The sequence below is a fragment of the Numida meleagris genome, chromosome 2 (genome assembly GCF_002078875.1).
Source record: "Numida meleagris isolate 19003 breed g44 Domestic line chromosome 2, NumMel1.0, whole genome shotgun sequence".
NCBI classification, from domain to species: domain Eukaryota; kingdom Metazoa; phylum Chordata; class Aves; order Galliformes; family Numididae; genus Numida; species Numida meleagris.
The window spans coordinates 92,243,476-92,258,492 of record NC_034410.1 but is presented as its reverse complement, the minus strand read 5'-3'; the positions used below and the strand labels follow the sequence as shown (position 1 = coordinate 92,258,492).

Below are 15,017 nucleotides of genomic sequence, written 5' to 3'. Positions count from 1 at the left end.
GACCCTCTTCCCCTTGGAGTGTACTGCAAAAATATATTCAAAAGAGAAAATTAAAATTATTTGCTAGAGAAAATGTTGATCAAATAAAGGTCTAAATTCTTCCCCTTTCATGGGAGACATAGAGGGAGGGAGATTTAAAAGGACAAATAAATCATGCAAAACCAGCAACCTCCTCCCAGATCTTTAAATATGCAATAAAATGGAAGAAACAACAAACACCAAATTGGAAGACAATTCAAAATTTCTGTTCTACTGTAATGAATTAAGCTCTGCTGGCCTTATATTTTATTTATAACTTCTCTTCCCCACATACTGATACTATGCAATTCCTCAACTAAAAATCCCTTTCCTTACTAAAATCAGGAATAGATGTTTCTTGAGCACTAACCTGTTTTACTCTTCGTTTGCTCAGAGAAAGTCTTACACAGCAGGAAAGCTTTTTCAAGAAAGGTTTCACAGTAAACTGTAAATTAATGGAACACATGAATATCTGTTGTAATCATTTGTTTTAGTGGAAATAGCATAATTGTATCTTAATGTCCTGCCTGATTCGCTACAACATTTTACATCTGTTTTATGCTAATGCAGTTGCAAAGAAATCAATGATATTTATACTGACATAAAGCAGTGGGTGAGTCATATGCTCAATTAGTCTCTGCAGTTCGAGAGAGAATATAATACACTGTCTTTATTTTCCAAAATTTAGCTTGCAACTATGACCACTAATTTCTAAGATTCTGGAAGTTTAATTATATTACATCAGTATGACTTCAGAGCACCCATTACAGAATCATCATAAGTTGTTTTATAAAGATTTTTTGAATTTAGTTATTCTGACCACACTGTTTTTTTATTTCTTTTATGTTCTCATAACGAGGAGGCACTGGAGTTTGACAGATTTTTTTTAAAATTATGTTTGTGATCTATATGAAGCATTAAATGGGTATAAAGTAGTATACCTGCTCAAAGATGTCTTACCGAATGTCTTAACATTATTATCATAGTATGTTTATGCTACTATATATTAAAAACATTATGCTTTTATTCTTACTGTTTGGCTCTATTTTCCTTAGATGAAATCATATGAAACCTTTGCAAGCTTGAAATCTAGCTCATTTTGGACAACTAATTGAAAATTTGCAGATATTTCCTTTCCTACAACGATCTCATTCTATTTTTAATTGAAACATTATTTCTCTTTTGTTACTCTGAAAGAGATTTTTAAAAAGGAAGTGATCTATTTTTATGTTGTGCTCAAAGGCTTAGCAGAATAATCTGATGCATTAAGCCGGCAGGAATTTAAATAGATAAACCAAGGCAAACCTTGCTAGGATAATTTTAAAGAGTTGGTTGCTCTTCACACACACAGGTCTGTCACATGTACAACTTCAGGTTTCAGGTTCCTCAGGCTAGTATCCTGTATCAAGAGCTCTCTAAGGACAAAATTGCATTTATCAACTTCTTTGCAGTAATGTATAACCAGTATTTATTTTGCAATGAGAAGCAATTAATATTTGTTGTTTATTTTTCAAAATAAAATAAAAGATACATTGTGCTATAACTTTTTTTTTTCTTTCAATTCCTGTCTTGATAAAGAGTTTTATGTACTGGATTTCATTGCTGTTTCTGTTCTAGATGATGGTGAATGGTATTTCCTGTACTATATTTCAGTCTCAATGGACATTTTTTTCACTGCTGAATCAATTGTATATTCTAGCAAACCTGAAATGGATATATATGTTCTCCCCTTTCCCTTGAGCAGGAAATCTATTGCTAAAAAGATATATATACAATAATATACAGAATGTGGCAGCTCAATTAATTCCTCGAATGATGAATAAAGTCCTCTGAGAACAAAGATACAGATTTTGTGTCATTCTGGTATTAGATATTCTTAAGACAGGTGGTGTCTAAAGCATCTAAAACAGTTCTCATTTTGCTTTTCTCAAAAGATTTTGACAGTGTTAATTACTTCTACAAAGAGAATATTCTGACACTTTGAATTCATTTTTTTTCTATATGATCTTCTGCTGCATTTGAGGAAGGCTGTCTTGTTTATTGTACTGATACATCCAGTGGAAGTCCTGGGAAAACAAAACAACAGCAACAAAAGCAAAATATAAACTAAACCAAAATGCAAGACAACGCAAACCAACCCCAAACTTACCATTGTTGGCTACCAATCAATGCATTTCCAATGACTTCTCCAAAACACTGTTATTACTACTTCTTTGAGGAGAATTCTGAAAGATGCTATGCAGATGTGAACTCTTTTTGAATGCAGCAGTGATAAAAAGCACTGACTGAAAGACAGAACAGAAGCACAACTCTTCTGGTTTTGTCTAGCAATTCAAAAGGACACTGCAAACACAAGTGGGTGAGCTGCTGATTGTCTGTCAGGCACAGAATCTGGTGGTGGGTTTGTGCACTACTTCACTCTCTGCTGGTCAACAGTGGATTATCTGTAATTCTCAGATTACACAAGTCCCTGTGAAATCAAAAGATTCTAACTAGAACTAAGAAAGAACAGTTTGGGAGAATGAGGACATTTTAAGTAGAACTATGAACTGTCAAAGAGGATCATCTTATATTCTCTTTATTTTCAACAAAATAGATGAAGGTTTTGCTGTGCATGAAACTTGTACCTTTATGCCACTATGGTTAGAGTAGTGCCATTGCCCTTGGATGGACACCATTATACCAGTACCAAACGCTGTTTACTCCACCTCATCATTTCCATTCACAGATGAGAAGGGAAATATACACACCAAAGTCACCTTTATGTCTGTAAGAGAGTCACCAATAGTATTCCTACATTGGCATAAAACCAACCAACTAAACAAACAACAACATTAAAACAAACCTTATGTTACCATATCTATGAGGGTGTAAAAGGATGCAACATTTAAGTGGTTGGCAGAAAAAAAAATGTGAACCGATTGTTAAGTGGTTTGACTGCAACTCAAAAGGTAAGGTTCAACAAAAGTTTCTAGAGCTGCAGGAACTGAATACACTTGAAGGAAGTCATTGCTGAGCACAAAAAATAAGAAGAAAATAAAGCTCAAATAAATGAAATCCTAACAAAGCATGGTGGCTCAGACAGTTACAGTTTTCACAGGTGTTATAGCTGTGGTCTGCTGAACTTATCTTCTAGATCAGGCTGTGTTACCTCTCTCTCTCTAAATGGATAGAATCAGTTAGATTTCAGACCTTTGCTTTAGCACTTGTCACCTACCACTGTTTCCAGTTGGGCATTTAATCTCTAACTGAAAATAAAATTATGCAAGCACACTGGGAAGAAAACACAGAATATTTAAGAGTCATATGAACAAAGGTGTAGGCAGCTAAAGAACTTTCTTCTGACACTTCATTGCAATTGCAAATACACTCCCAGCACAGGGTAACATTTTTTACCATTAAGAGATGTTTCAGTTCAGCAGAAGAATAAAACAATCTGCCCTGAAAAGCTACATTCTGGGTAATTATATTTCGATCTCAAATTCCTGCTACACTCCATAGTGAATTTGCTTATGTTATGTATATCTATGTAAATCTATGTATATAGATTTATGTTATATTTCCCCTTCTGGGATCTAGTCCAGCATCACCTCAAGTTAGATTTTTCTTTTGATTTTTATGTCCTTTGGCTTCTTAAAGTCAGTTTTTTATTACACACATAACAATTTTTCATCCATATTAGATGTTAATTGTTTTGCCATTAAAAGTTTTTTTATTTTGTAATGTACATAGGATAAAACTCACAAGTTTATTTAACCACATACAGACTCCAAACAACCCATGCAGTAATTTTTTTGTTTTTTTTTTCTGTTAGTGTTGTCATTAAGAAATCCAGCTTAAAAAAATAAATAAAAATACCACAAGACTTTCTTTTTGACCCTGGACTCAGTCACTTTGTCACTTAAAGTAGCTTAGTTCAGTTTTTGTCCCCCTGTTGCTGCATGATGAACCCAACAAATGGAAAAAAATGCAGCAGCAAATCACTATCAAGAAACACTCAAAGTGTGTGGAAGTACTTTTTTCTCTTTAAAACGTAAAGACAGCACAGAGAGGTGTGCTGAAGCCATCACCAGCATTGTGCTAACCACCACCACTTCCTCCCAAGCAGTGTTTTTGCTGCCCTAGCACCCCACAGCTGGGCGTGAGAGGGCGAGCCCCAGGCCACAGGGCTGACCACAGGCCACACAGCCGCCAAGCCCCAGTGGCCTCCCAGTGCGGCTCCAGGCCTGCTCCTGGGCTAGCGGGATCCTTCATAGACCTGCTTCGCAAACCATTTGCTGTGCACAGTAATTTCTGACAGCAGAAGGGTTCTGTCTCGGGTGTAGCATTTTTATTAAGTCAGAAACCAGTACATGGGGGAATTTGGTATTCCCTGGTTGAAACTTATTTTCAATGCTGGAAATAGTACATTTTGCAAGTGCGAGGCAACCACTCAGAAAATTCCAAGAAGCACTCTCAGAACACCCAAGCTCTGGATTAATGAGCAGTAGATGCCTTAATTCACACAAACAGATTCAAAATCACACCAAAAGTTTCAGAAAAGTTGTGAGTCATAACCCAGTTGCCATGGCAATGGGAAACGGCCCTCTGTGCAAATCATCAATTACAGAGAAGCCAAGAACTCATAGGAAAAGCAATTTTCCCCTTCTTGATTTGGTAAAAATCACTTTGAAGTGGAGGCATTTTGAGCTTTTCTAAAATATCTTGAATTTGGATTTATGTGATGAGCACTGCTATTCTGATATCAACAAATTGGGCGCTGTTGCCTCAGTCAAGCATGCACCTTTCTCAACCCACCTAGATTTTGAGAACTGTCTTCTCACGGAAGCTTCTAAAGTGTTGTGGGTTTTTTCTTTTTTCTTTTTTTCTTTTTTTAATTCTTCAGTGTTGTTCAGGTGCTCTGAAGTCAGTAGCAGTCTGTGATGCAGACCTAACATAGAAAACTAAACGGAGGAGATAAGACCTTCTTGTTAAGCTTGTTAAAAGATTGACATCATCTAACAATGGTTTACATGAGGTTTAGACCTCATTAAATTGGCTAGCAAGTTTTTCATAACACACATTTATCATTCATGGATCCAAAACAAGGATATAGGTAACCTTATTGTTCCCCATGCCCATAACACACCCAGACCCAGGCTGACAGGGCATCTGCTCTCCCTCCACTTCTACTTAAGATTATGGAAGGACCAAGAACAGAGAATATTTTATTTTAAAAGTCATTCTGATGGCTTTTAACATCTCAACCATTTGACTCACTAGCAGTGTTACTTGTCTCATGCTACTCTGTGCTTCATATTGTTTTTAGAAGCACTTCTCCTATGAAACAAGAAGAAAAAGTTTCACGCATCAGTAAGAAGTAAAAATTAGTTCTTCCAGAAAGTACCTGTGGATGTGTATCGCTTGCAGGATCAGACCTACACTTTATTGGCTATATTGGCAGCAGCTTAACCAACCCTGCCTGGCTGATTGAGAAATTTCGCACAAAAACAATTTTTTCATCAAATTTTAGTATGATTTAAAATTGAGTCTTCTCAGTTTTAGAAAATATGCTTTGCTTTTTGTGTGGGGGCTGGTTTTTTTTTTTGTTTTTTTTTTGGCTGCTTTTGGCAAACATATCATCAAAGACAACACTAAATTTCAACTTTTAAGCAGCAAGTTAGCTATAAATCACTTTACATCAGGCACTCACATAATATGCATGATCTGGGGTTTTCAATCTCCAAAAGCAGATTATCAAATTTGATACAGTCAGAACTCCCACTACTGTGTGACAGTCAGAAACAGTGCTGCCAGTTGGAGTAGGGAAGTAATTGTCCCTCTGTACTCAGCACTGGTGAGGCCCCACCTCGAGTACTGTGTCCAGTTTTGGGCCCCTCACTGCAAGAAAGACACTGAGGCCCTCAAGCGTGCTCAGAGGAGGGCAACGAAGCTGGTGAGGGGTCTGGAGCACAGGCCTTATGAGGAGCGGCTGACGGAGCTGGGATTGTTCAGTCTGGAGAAGAAGAGGCTCAGGGGGGACCTTATCACTCTCTATAACTACCTGAAGGGAGGTTGTAGTGAGATGGGGGTCAGCCTCTTCTCTCTTGTAACTGGTGACAGGACGAGGGGGAATGGTCTCAAGTTGCACCAGGGGAGATTTAGGCTAGACATTAGGAAATTCTACTTTTGTGAAAGAGTGGTCAGGCGCTGGAATGGGCTGCCCAGGGAGGTGGTTGAGTCACTGTCCCTGGAGGTGTTCAAGAAACATATACAGTGTTGAGTATAAAAACTTGCAGATCACTAGACCTCGTCCCTTTTTCCGCCCATCTCTCGTCTTGGCAGCACCTCGCACTCCAGCCGTCTTATCGTCAGTAGTAGAGTAAGGCCTACCTTGATTTTGGGACATTCTCTCTCTCTGTATTGGATTTATCAGCTTAAATTGTAATTATATTGTATTATAGTGTGTTGTTTTGCGTTCCGATATTTTATTTAGTAAATTAGTTTGTTTCTCCTCAAATTGTTGCCGCTGTTTTTTGCTCTCAGGGCCATCTCCTTACCCTTTCCCCTTTTCCCTTTTCCCAGGGTGTGGGCCTGTGGGTCTCCCGTCCCCTTTGTCACGGAATCGGGCCTAATGCCCGTAAACCGTTGACAGTAAATAAAACACTATACTTAAGATCATAAAAGATTATTTCATACAGGCTACATCAGATTCCATTTTTGGAAATGTTTGTTTGCTACAAAATACTTATTAAACAAGTATTCCAGTATCAACAAATCAATCTTAGTTGCAGTTTAAAACACTGCATGCAATGATATGTTATGTTTGGGTAAAGTATGTAGATCACTGCAACATTAATATATACAATTAGGATGAATAAAACACTTTTGCCTGTGGTAATTATCTGTCACAACTAGTTACTATGTTAATTTCTTGGAGTGCATTTGAAGGGTGAGCAAGGTTAGCAGTTTTACCCTTCTAACAGATATAATCATTTTCTGCAAGTTGCAAAACACATCTTTCACAGGTTTGAAATTAGCCAAAGGGACTTGTACGCATCACCCACACTTCGTAAAACCACAGACCAACAGATATCTGTCAACTTCCTGAAATCATCTGTTACTTTTGGCTGGTTTTAAGAAGAAGGAAGAATGAATACTGTTTAGAAAAAAATAATGAGCAACACAACATTGTAATAACACACATGCTTTTCAACAAAACAAGTAATATTGAAGCCTCTGATTCTGTGATAGAATTAAAAAAATTCATCATTATTTTTCAGGGCAGTTTGATAATGACTGGTTCCTGTTACCATTTTAATGCATTAATACTGACAAGTTAAGAGTCTTCAATTAATTTATTACAGAGTTACTGAACAAGGTGAGGTAATTCATGGAGCAGATCCTCCTGAAGGCCTTACTAAGGAGCACAGAAAATACAGGTGAGGTGATTGGTGGTAACCAATATGGCTTCACCAAGGGCAAGTCACGTTTGACAGACTTGACATTTTTATGATAGAGTTACAGTGTCAGTGGATAAAGGAAGAGCAACTGACATCATCTACCTGGACTTGTGGAAAGCATTTGACACTGTCTCTCATGACATCTTGGTTGCCAAACTGGAGAAAAATGGATTTGATGAATGGACCACTCACTGGATAAGGAATTGGCTGGATGGTTGCACTCAGAGAGTTGCAGTGAGTGGCTCGATGTCCAACTGGAGACTAGTGACGAATGGCGTTCCTCAGGTATCAGTGCTGGGACCGGTGTTATTTAACATCTTTGTAGGTGACATGGACAGTGGGATTGAGTGCATCCTCAGCAAGTTTGCAGATGACACCAAGCTGTGGGGTGCAGTTGACTTCCAGAGGAAAGGGATGCCATCCAGAGGGACCTGGACAGGCTTGAGAGGCAGATCCATGCCAACTTCTTGAAGTTCAACAAGGCCAAGTACAAGGTTCCTTACCTGGGTTGGGGCAATCTCAAGCACAGATACAGCCCTGAGGAGGATTTGAGGGTGTTGGCTGATGAAAGATTCAACATGAGCCAGCAATGTGCACTTGCAGCCCAGGCGGCCATCCTGGGTTGCATTAAGAGAAGCATGACCAGCAGGTCAAGGGAGGCGATTCTGCCTCTTCTCTCGTGAGACCTCACCTGGAGTACTGCATCCAGTTCTGGGGTCCCCAAAACCAGAAGGACATAGAGCTGTTGGAGCAGGTCCAGAGATTTGAAGTATATACTCTCAAGAGGCTAAAATGTTTTCATTTTCCTGAGGATAAATAAATACCAACCACAAGTATTTACTTATACCATTGCTACAGTTGTCTCCCGTTACCGTAAAACATCTCAAAATACAGAGAAAATAGAAATTATATCTCTGCTCTGTAACAACAAATATACTAGCAATTTTTCTGGATTTTTTAACATGAGTCATTTCTCCAAGAATTTCTACAGCTCAGTAGAAATTTCTACAGTAACATTGAAACACTTAAGAGTAAATTGGCATCTGTTTTATGTTCTTAATGTATTGTATGCTAATTCAATGATATAATTCAACCATGATTATGGATATTCAGAAAAAAAAACAAACAATGAACTGATATCTAGCATCCTGTAAAGATTTTACAAAACAAATCCATGTCTGTACAGACTTAAATAGATCAGTGGTGAGGCTGTTAGTTTGCCACTAGAGCCATGAGACTTCAAATATCTCTTAATTTGCACTCTGCAACTTTGCATAATTCTATTTCTTGAGAATATACTGCTTTCTTTACAAGGCTATGGACTTTAAGAATTCTGGATCACTAAAAACATTTTAATATGAATCAGACTGAAATAAAATTTAAGGCTGAATTAGCTTTAAAAATACAGCTCTATTTCATCTAGTCAGATCCACATGTATTACTGCACTTTGAAAGAGCTCTTGCTAAATGATTGCTTACTTCCATTAAAACTAATTTGGCAATAAGTGCTCTCATTTTTGTGTTCTGACAAAGGAAACAAAGTGGCAAACAATCTATGTTGTGACTTACAACTTGAATTGAGAGAAATCATCAGGGTTGATTATGCTGAAACAAAGAAGAATCAGCACTTGCTAGTGTGATACCTATCCACTAAGCCTAGACAGAAAACACTAACTTGCAGAGCTACCTACTGTTGAGCATTCTCATTCTCACTAGCCTTGCAGCTTAGGGTTCTGCAATACTATGAAATGAGAACGGCAGCATTTAACAACCACTTTGCAAGTAACCATACACAAGGTATGAAATGGAAAAGAATCAGGCTTTGATGGTCTCTCTTTGCTTTTTGTTTTGTCAGGGAAAGGATGGTTATTTGATAATGAAATTACATTTCTAGTAATGACGTAATCCAGTTACTGTAAGGATCATGGTTATGTCATCCGAGCAGTATCAAGTCACACACATAATCTATTTCATGAAGTCATAGAGTGAGTTGTGTTGGAAGGGATCATAGGTTGCTGCTATATATCTAACAGGTACAACACAACATGACTATCAATATTTTAAGTTCTTAAATCTGTTTCCAGTGTGCTCATCTGCAACATTACAAATTACAGACTACAGACAAACATTTAACTGAATTAAACAAACAAAAAACAAAGCAAAACTTTATTAAGACCAATGCAAAGCAGCAATTCTAATAACTTATAGTAACAATTTCAATATATAATTTAAGAAAATTACCGTCTTTTCACATCCTTTTTGTCTGTACATTCATTCTTCTTCATACATACTTTACATAGCAGCATCATTATAATTTCCCATTGGGATCAGAGTACAAAAAGTCTAAGCTACATTTAATGCAACTTCTTTGGTTCAAAGCAATCAACTCCCTTTCTCAAAGACTTCATAAATTTCTTCCATAGCATGCACGCTGCTGCCATAAATCTGTGAATTAGAAGTGCTTTCTTTGAATTCCAGGCTCCCGTTGAGCAATCTGTCTGATTTCAAGATGAGAATTCACCTGATAATCATCAGCAATCAAGAAGCTGCACTACATTCTCTAAGCATTTTAAGTAGTAGGCATTTAGCTCATTTCTTTCTGGCTGCGGAGTAGCTAAAATGAAACAAAAACAAGATTTTAACTTCTAATTGATTCTTAATAAAAAATCGTATTTTCCAAAGATCAAATCAAATGCCTTGCTGGAATATATGTCCTATTTTATGAGCATTCTGCTTTATGAGTTGAAAACTTAAAACAAATACTTAATATTTCAAATTGGTTTTTTGTTTGTTTGCTTGCTTTTCAAAGGCTATAATTAACCAGCTTTCCAAAACCCCACTCAGTTGTAACAACAAAGTGAAAACTGTCTTTTGATTCTGCTGTGATACAATAAGATAATCCCTCATTTTTCTTGCCAAAACATTTTGGGAAAAGCAAAGTGGGAAATGAAAAAGAACAAAAGACACGTTGAAAAAATTCCTCCACTTATACTTAGAAGTACAGTCTACCATTTTAGCTCAGTTGTCACTATAAGATAATTGAAGAATCACTAGGGTAGGCCAATAAAGAACCTTTATGCGGGAAAATATTGAAGACAACTTCACATGACTGTAAACTGTAACAACTACAGGTCCGTAAAGTATTTCTGTCGTTATTTTGATATTTAAATGTTTATTGAATTCAAAAGTCAATATTTCAGACTACGACTTTCCATCCTAAAGTAGTATTTGAATAAGCAGGGATCAATGTTATGAAGTACTAGTCTGTGAAAACCACATATTTCTACCTTGTTGATTTAACTTAATGACTGGAACAGTCTCAGTTTTGTTGTGCTATAAACACAAAGTTGTCTATTTATTAGCACGATTTTAGTATATGAAAACCTTGCTTTATATTATAATTGGTGTTTGATTCAGTAAAGGATGAATTTGGAACATCAGCACAATGGATTAGAGTGACTTAGCATGGGAAGAACTAAGCTATGAGCTGTTCTAGCATCTCCTCCTAATTAACATCCTGACAAATAGTGTACTGTAAGCAGAAATTTTTTGGCAATTCTGTCTTTCAAAATATAATGGTAACTTTGTGTTACAAGCCTCTGCACCGATAAACCTGTCTGTTTGCTCTACTCATGTAGAGCAAATTAATTCAGGAGGAAAAGTCATTGATTTAAAATTAAGTATTTGTATGCTTTTGCAAGATCAGAGTCTGATGCAACTAATTACAACATACAAACCCATTATTACCTACTGAAGCTGCAGCTCCAGACTAATGCTTGAACATCATTTCAAATTGAATGCTCTTGAATTTAGCAATCTATCATACAAAAGCTACTCAAACTGTAGTTATCTTCAGGTACTTCAGAAAACTCTTAAGCTTTTGAAAAGCCAATTAATTCACAGTACAGTGTTTTAAGACTGGCACAGGCATCTGTTCTGATTTCTTCTCTATGTAACTGAATATAGTGACTTTGAGAACTCTTTAAGCAAAGTTTATGCTAGATGTACATCTTTTTTTTCTAAATCGCTACATTTAAGAATTAACACAGGAATACAGCATGAAGCAAAATAAAACAATTTGCTGCAGACAAAACCAGACCTATTCTTGCAAATGAACCTTATCTATCACCTGAGATCTTGTATGAATTTTTTTAAGCAAATGGCTTTTTATAATCTGAATTTAAAAGATGCCCAGCTATAAATCATCAGTACTAGTGATTTTAGAGATGAAAGTATCCTCTCAATGTCTAGGAGCAAGCCAAAAAATTACTGTGATCATATAAATTAGAATGTACTAGTGGACTACTTGATGAAAAAATACAGAATTGGCATTAGCTGAGATTAAAACTTACTTTTCACTAAAGAATAAGCTTCATCTATTTTTCTCCTTACTGATGGATTCTTCAAAGTCACTTTTGCCTGCAGCACATAGAAACAAAATACAATGACTTCATTTTTTCCCCCCACCTTGACACTTTAACAACAAACGTAGCTCCTCTGCATGTAAATAGCAGATGACAATAACTCAACAGAAGGTGAAATGCTTGAATTTTAGAATTAGCATATGCTATCATCAGAGAGTATTTACATAAGCAGTCTGAAATCACACAGGACAAGTTGCTTATTGTTCAACCCCCAAGCCTGAGCACCTCTGTGATTTAAAATAAGAAGATGGAGCTGCAGATGTAAGTTTTAATTTTATTTACTTAGAGGTTGCCATGCATAAAAGAAACGTTACGTTTCTATTCAAGTATTTCTCGAATACTAACCTTCTGATAGTTGTGAAGCAAAGCCCAAAGTGAAGCTGCTCCAATTCTCTGAACTGCACTACTATCACTTTCCAAACTGGTAGCTAGCACTGCAATAGCTTTATCTTAAAATAAATAAATAGAACAAATAAATCATCAAGAAAATATCAAAGCCATAAATATATTTACACTTCTCTGTTTTTATCCTTGGAGTGCACTTTTTTCTATGACATGTATTGGTGTGGTATTAATAAATTACAGAAGTTATATTATCAGATTGATTTTAAATATGCTTACAAAGTGCTTAAAAACAAACAAACAAAAAACAATGAGTGCTTAAAAAATAAGCAATGAGTAATAGAACATGCACATTTTATGTACAGGCATCAGATATGCATAGGGACTGAGGAAGCTATGAAGCTGTTTTATAACTCCCAGGAGCCACAATTAGAGTCACATCAAGACAGAAATTAAGATGTTTCTATTTTCCATAGTAATTGCTATGTAGATGATTTGTAACTGATGAGAAATATTTTTCACTCTATAGTAGGTACCTTAATTTCCTAGCCTGACTGTGAAACCAGACTCAAGTAAGACTGTTCACCTGACAAAATTCATAGATAATGTATGTGAATAATATATCCTTAAGGCAGCAAATCAGCATCAGGGAAAAACTGAAAAGGATGGACACTATAGAAGTCCTGCTGAAAAGTCTTAAGGAAGGCAGGAGTATTCTCTCTGCAATTAAAAGGGAGAAACTGAAACACCCTAAAAAAACCCAAAACAAACAAACAAACAAACCCACCCAAACACAACAAGAAAAGTTCTGTCCCTGTTGTTACATTAAACATATATGCCACGATCATAACTTTATCAGTATCATAAACATTTTCAGCACATGACGGAACACATAATAGTTTGTTTTAATAGTCATGATTTGCAGGAAATAGTAAGGTTTTGTCTAAAAAGATGAACTTCCATGGTAGAAATTTCTATTAAAAAGTTCTAAAGTAGATTATTATGAACAACAGAACATGGAATTCTTCACAGTAATTTTGTAAAAACTATTTTGCTTTTCCTTTTGCTAAATATTCTTATTTTAAATGCATTTCTGCCAAAACATCAGTTCTATAACAGCTTCTATGAAAATCATTTTTATAAATATGCTTTTCTAAATAATATTAAGATCTTGCTCAGTAACAGAAATTGCACCAAAAATATGGTATTTTGGAAGACATATTTGCTAATAGCTTAAATACCCTTCATGCACTTACCATTAGCTAATATCTTGGGCTTATTTGTTGGACTAAAACATATGTTATGTAGAATAAGTAGTGCTATATTTTGGCTGCTCTTGTGCTTGCATTTGCACATTTCCACTATCTGGTCTAAAAACCCATTTATCTTCATAATCATTTGCTGTCCGTCTTCTCCAAAAGATATGTTCAGTAGCAGCTTTAGCCAAAGAGTATATACATTGCTAGGACTTTTATGACTTCCTTTTGGTAATGAAAGAGACAAAAAGTTCTGCAGGAAGTTACTCTGTCAGAAGGAACAAAAAAGACGTTAGGATATGTACTATTCAATGGTTTCTTCACTGCTGTTTAGTCTTTCCAAAATATACACTTGACCAAAACCTAATACTAATGTTTTTTATACATACAATATACATTTACTGAAACCCACTGTTAGTCAAGTATTTTTAAAAATAATTACATATGATAAAGAACCCACATCTTGGTTGAAAAGTTTCTACGGTAAAATACATTTTCTTCCCTATTCATTTATATTATATAGACAGATACATAAAAGTCGGATCAATACAATATATTTATTTAAAGTAGAATTCCCACCATACATAAGCATTCTGCTTTGCTTTGTATTTATTGTTCTTGCCCCAAAAATGAGCTAGAAACAATTTTATTGAATCAGTGCAGTACTTTTGTAATATGTTCTTGATTCCTCACTTATATTAACAAGTTTGCAGATGACACAAAGCTGGGAAGAGTGGCTGGTATGTCAGAGGATCATATTGCCATTTAGAGGGAACTCAAGAAGCTGGAAAATTTGGCTGGCAAGATCCTCATGAACTTCAACAAGGAGAAATATGTGGGTATTCCCAGTACATGCTGGGGGCCACCCAGATGGAAAGCAGCTTTGTAGACAAGGACCCACAGGTCCCAGGGGAACATGAGGCAGAAATGTGCTATTGCCACAAAGAAGGCTAAAAGTATCTTAGACTGCCCTACACAAAGCATTGCCAGCAGGTTGAGGGAGAGGATCCTTCCCCTCTACTGGGAAGTCTGCAGTACTGTGCCCAGTTCTGAGTGTTTCAGTACACAAGAGACAAGGGCATAGGGAAGAATACAACAAAGGGTCACAAAGATTAATAAGGGACTAGAGCATCTAGTCACATATGGGTAAAGGCTGAGAAAGCTGGGACAGTTTAGCCATGACAACAAGACACTCCATACTTAAGTATGAGGATTTATTATGAAAAGCAAAATGTATGCATCAAATTGTGAAAAAAATTGTGAAGAATATTATTTACTTACTTTCTGAATAATACCTTTACAGTCATGAGATAGAGCAAGGTTAGAAAGAAGATCAAAGATCACGTGGTGAACTGGGCTGTTATCACTGGATACTTGGGAAGCCAATTTCAAGATGTTATGCATTAATGAACTGCCAGCTGCACTTCGTACAGACACAAGTGATTGTCCACCACTGGTCCAACAAAGTGAAGCACAACCTTCAGGAAATGAAACATTTCGTACACATTAAAAAAAAAGAACACATTAACTAAAGA

At 36.3% G+C, this 15,017-nt stretch overlaps 1 protein-coding gene across 6 annotated transcripts in view; it reads right to left on the bottom strand.

The window, feature by feature from the left end:
• Positions 7,337–15,017, bottom strand: part of RTTN (rotatin) — an 82,695-nt gene continuing 75,014 nt past the window's right edge. For 5 of the 6 annotated variants that reach the window (XM_021387854.1, XM_021387855.1, XM_021387856.1 and 2 more), the window contains 5 exons: positions 14,764–14,960; positions 13,483–13,750; positions 12,230–12,333; positions 11,813–11,879; positions 7,337–10,074 (listed from right to left, as the gene is read on the bottom strand). In XM_021387854.1, the coding sequence (XP_021243529.1) occupies positions 9,992–10,074; positions 11,813–11,879; positions 12,230–12,333; positions 13,483–13,750; positions 14,764–14,960 (719 nt within the window). In that variant the 3' untranslated portion in view covers positions 7,337–9,991. The remainder of the gene's footprint in view (positions 10,075–11,812; positions 11,880–12,229; positions 12,334–13,482; positions 13,751–14,763; positions 14,961–15,017) is intronic. The other variant, XR_002435389.1, reaches the window with a different exon arrangement.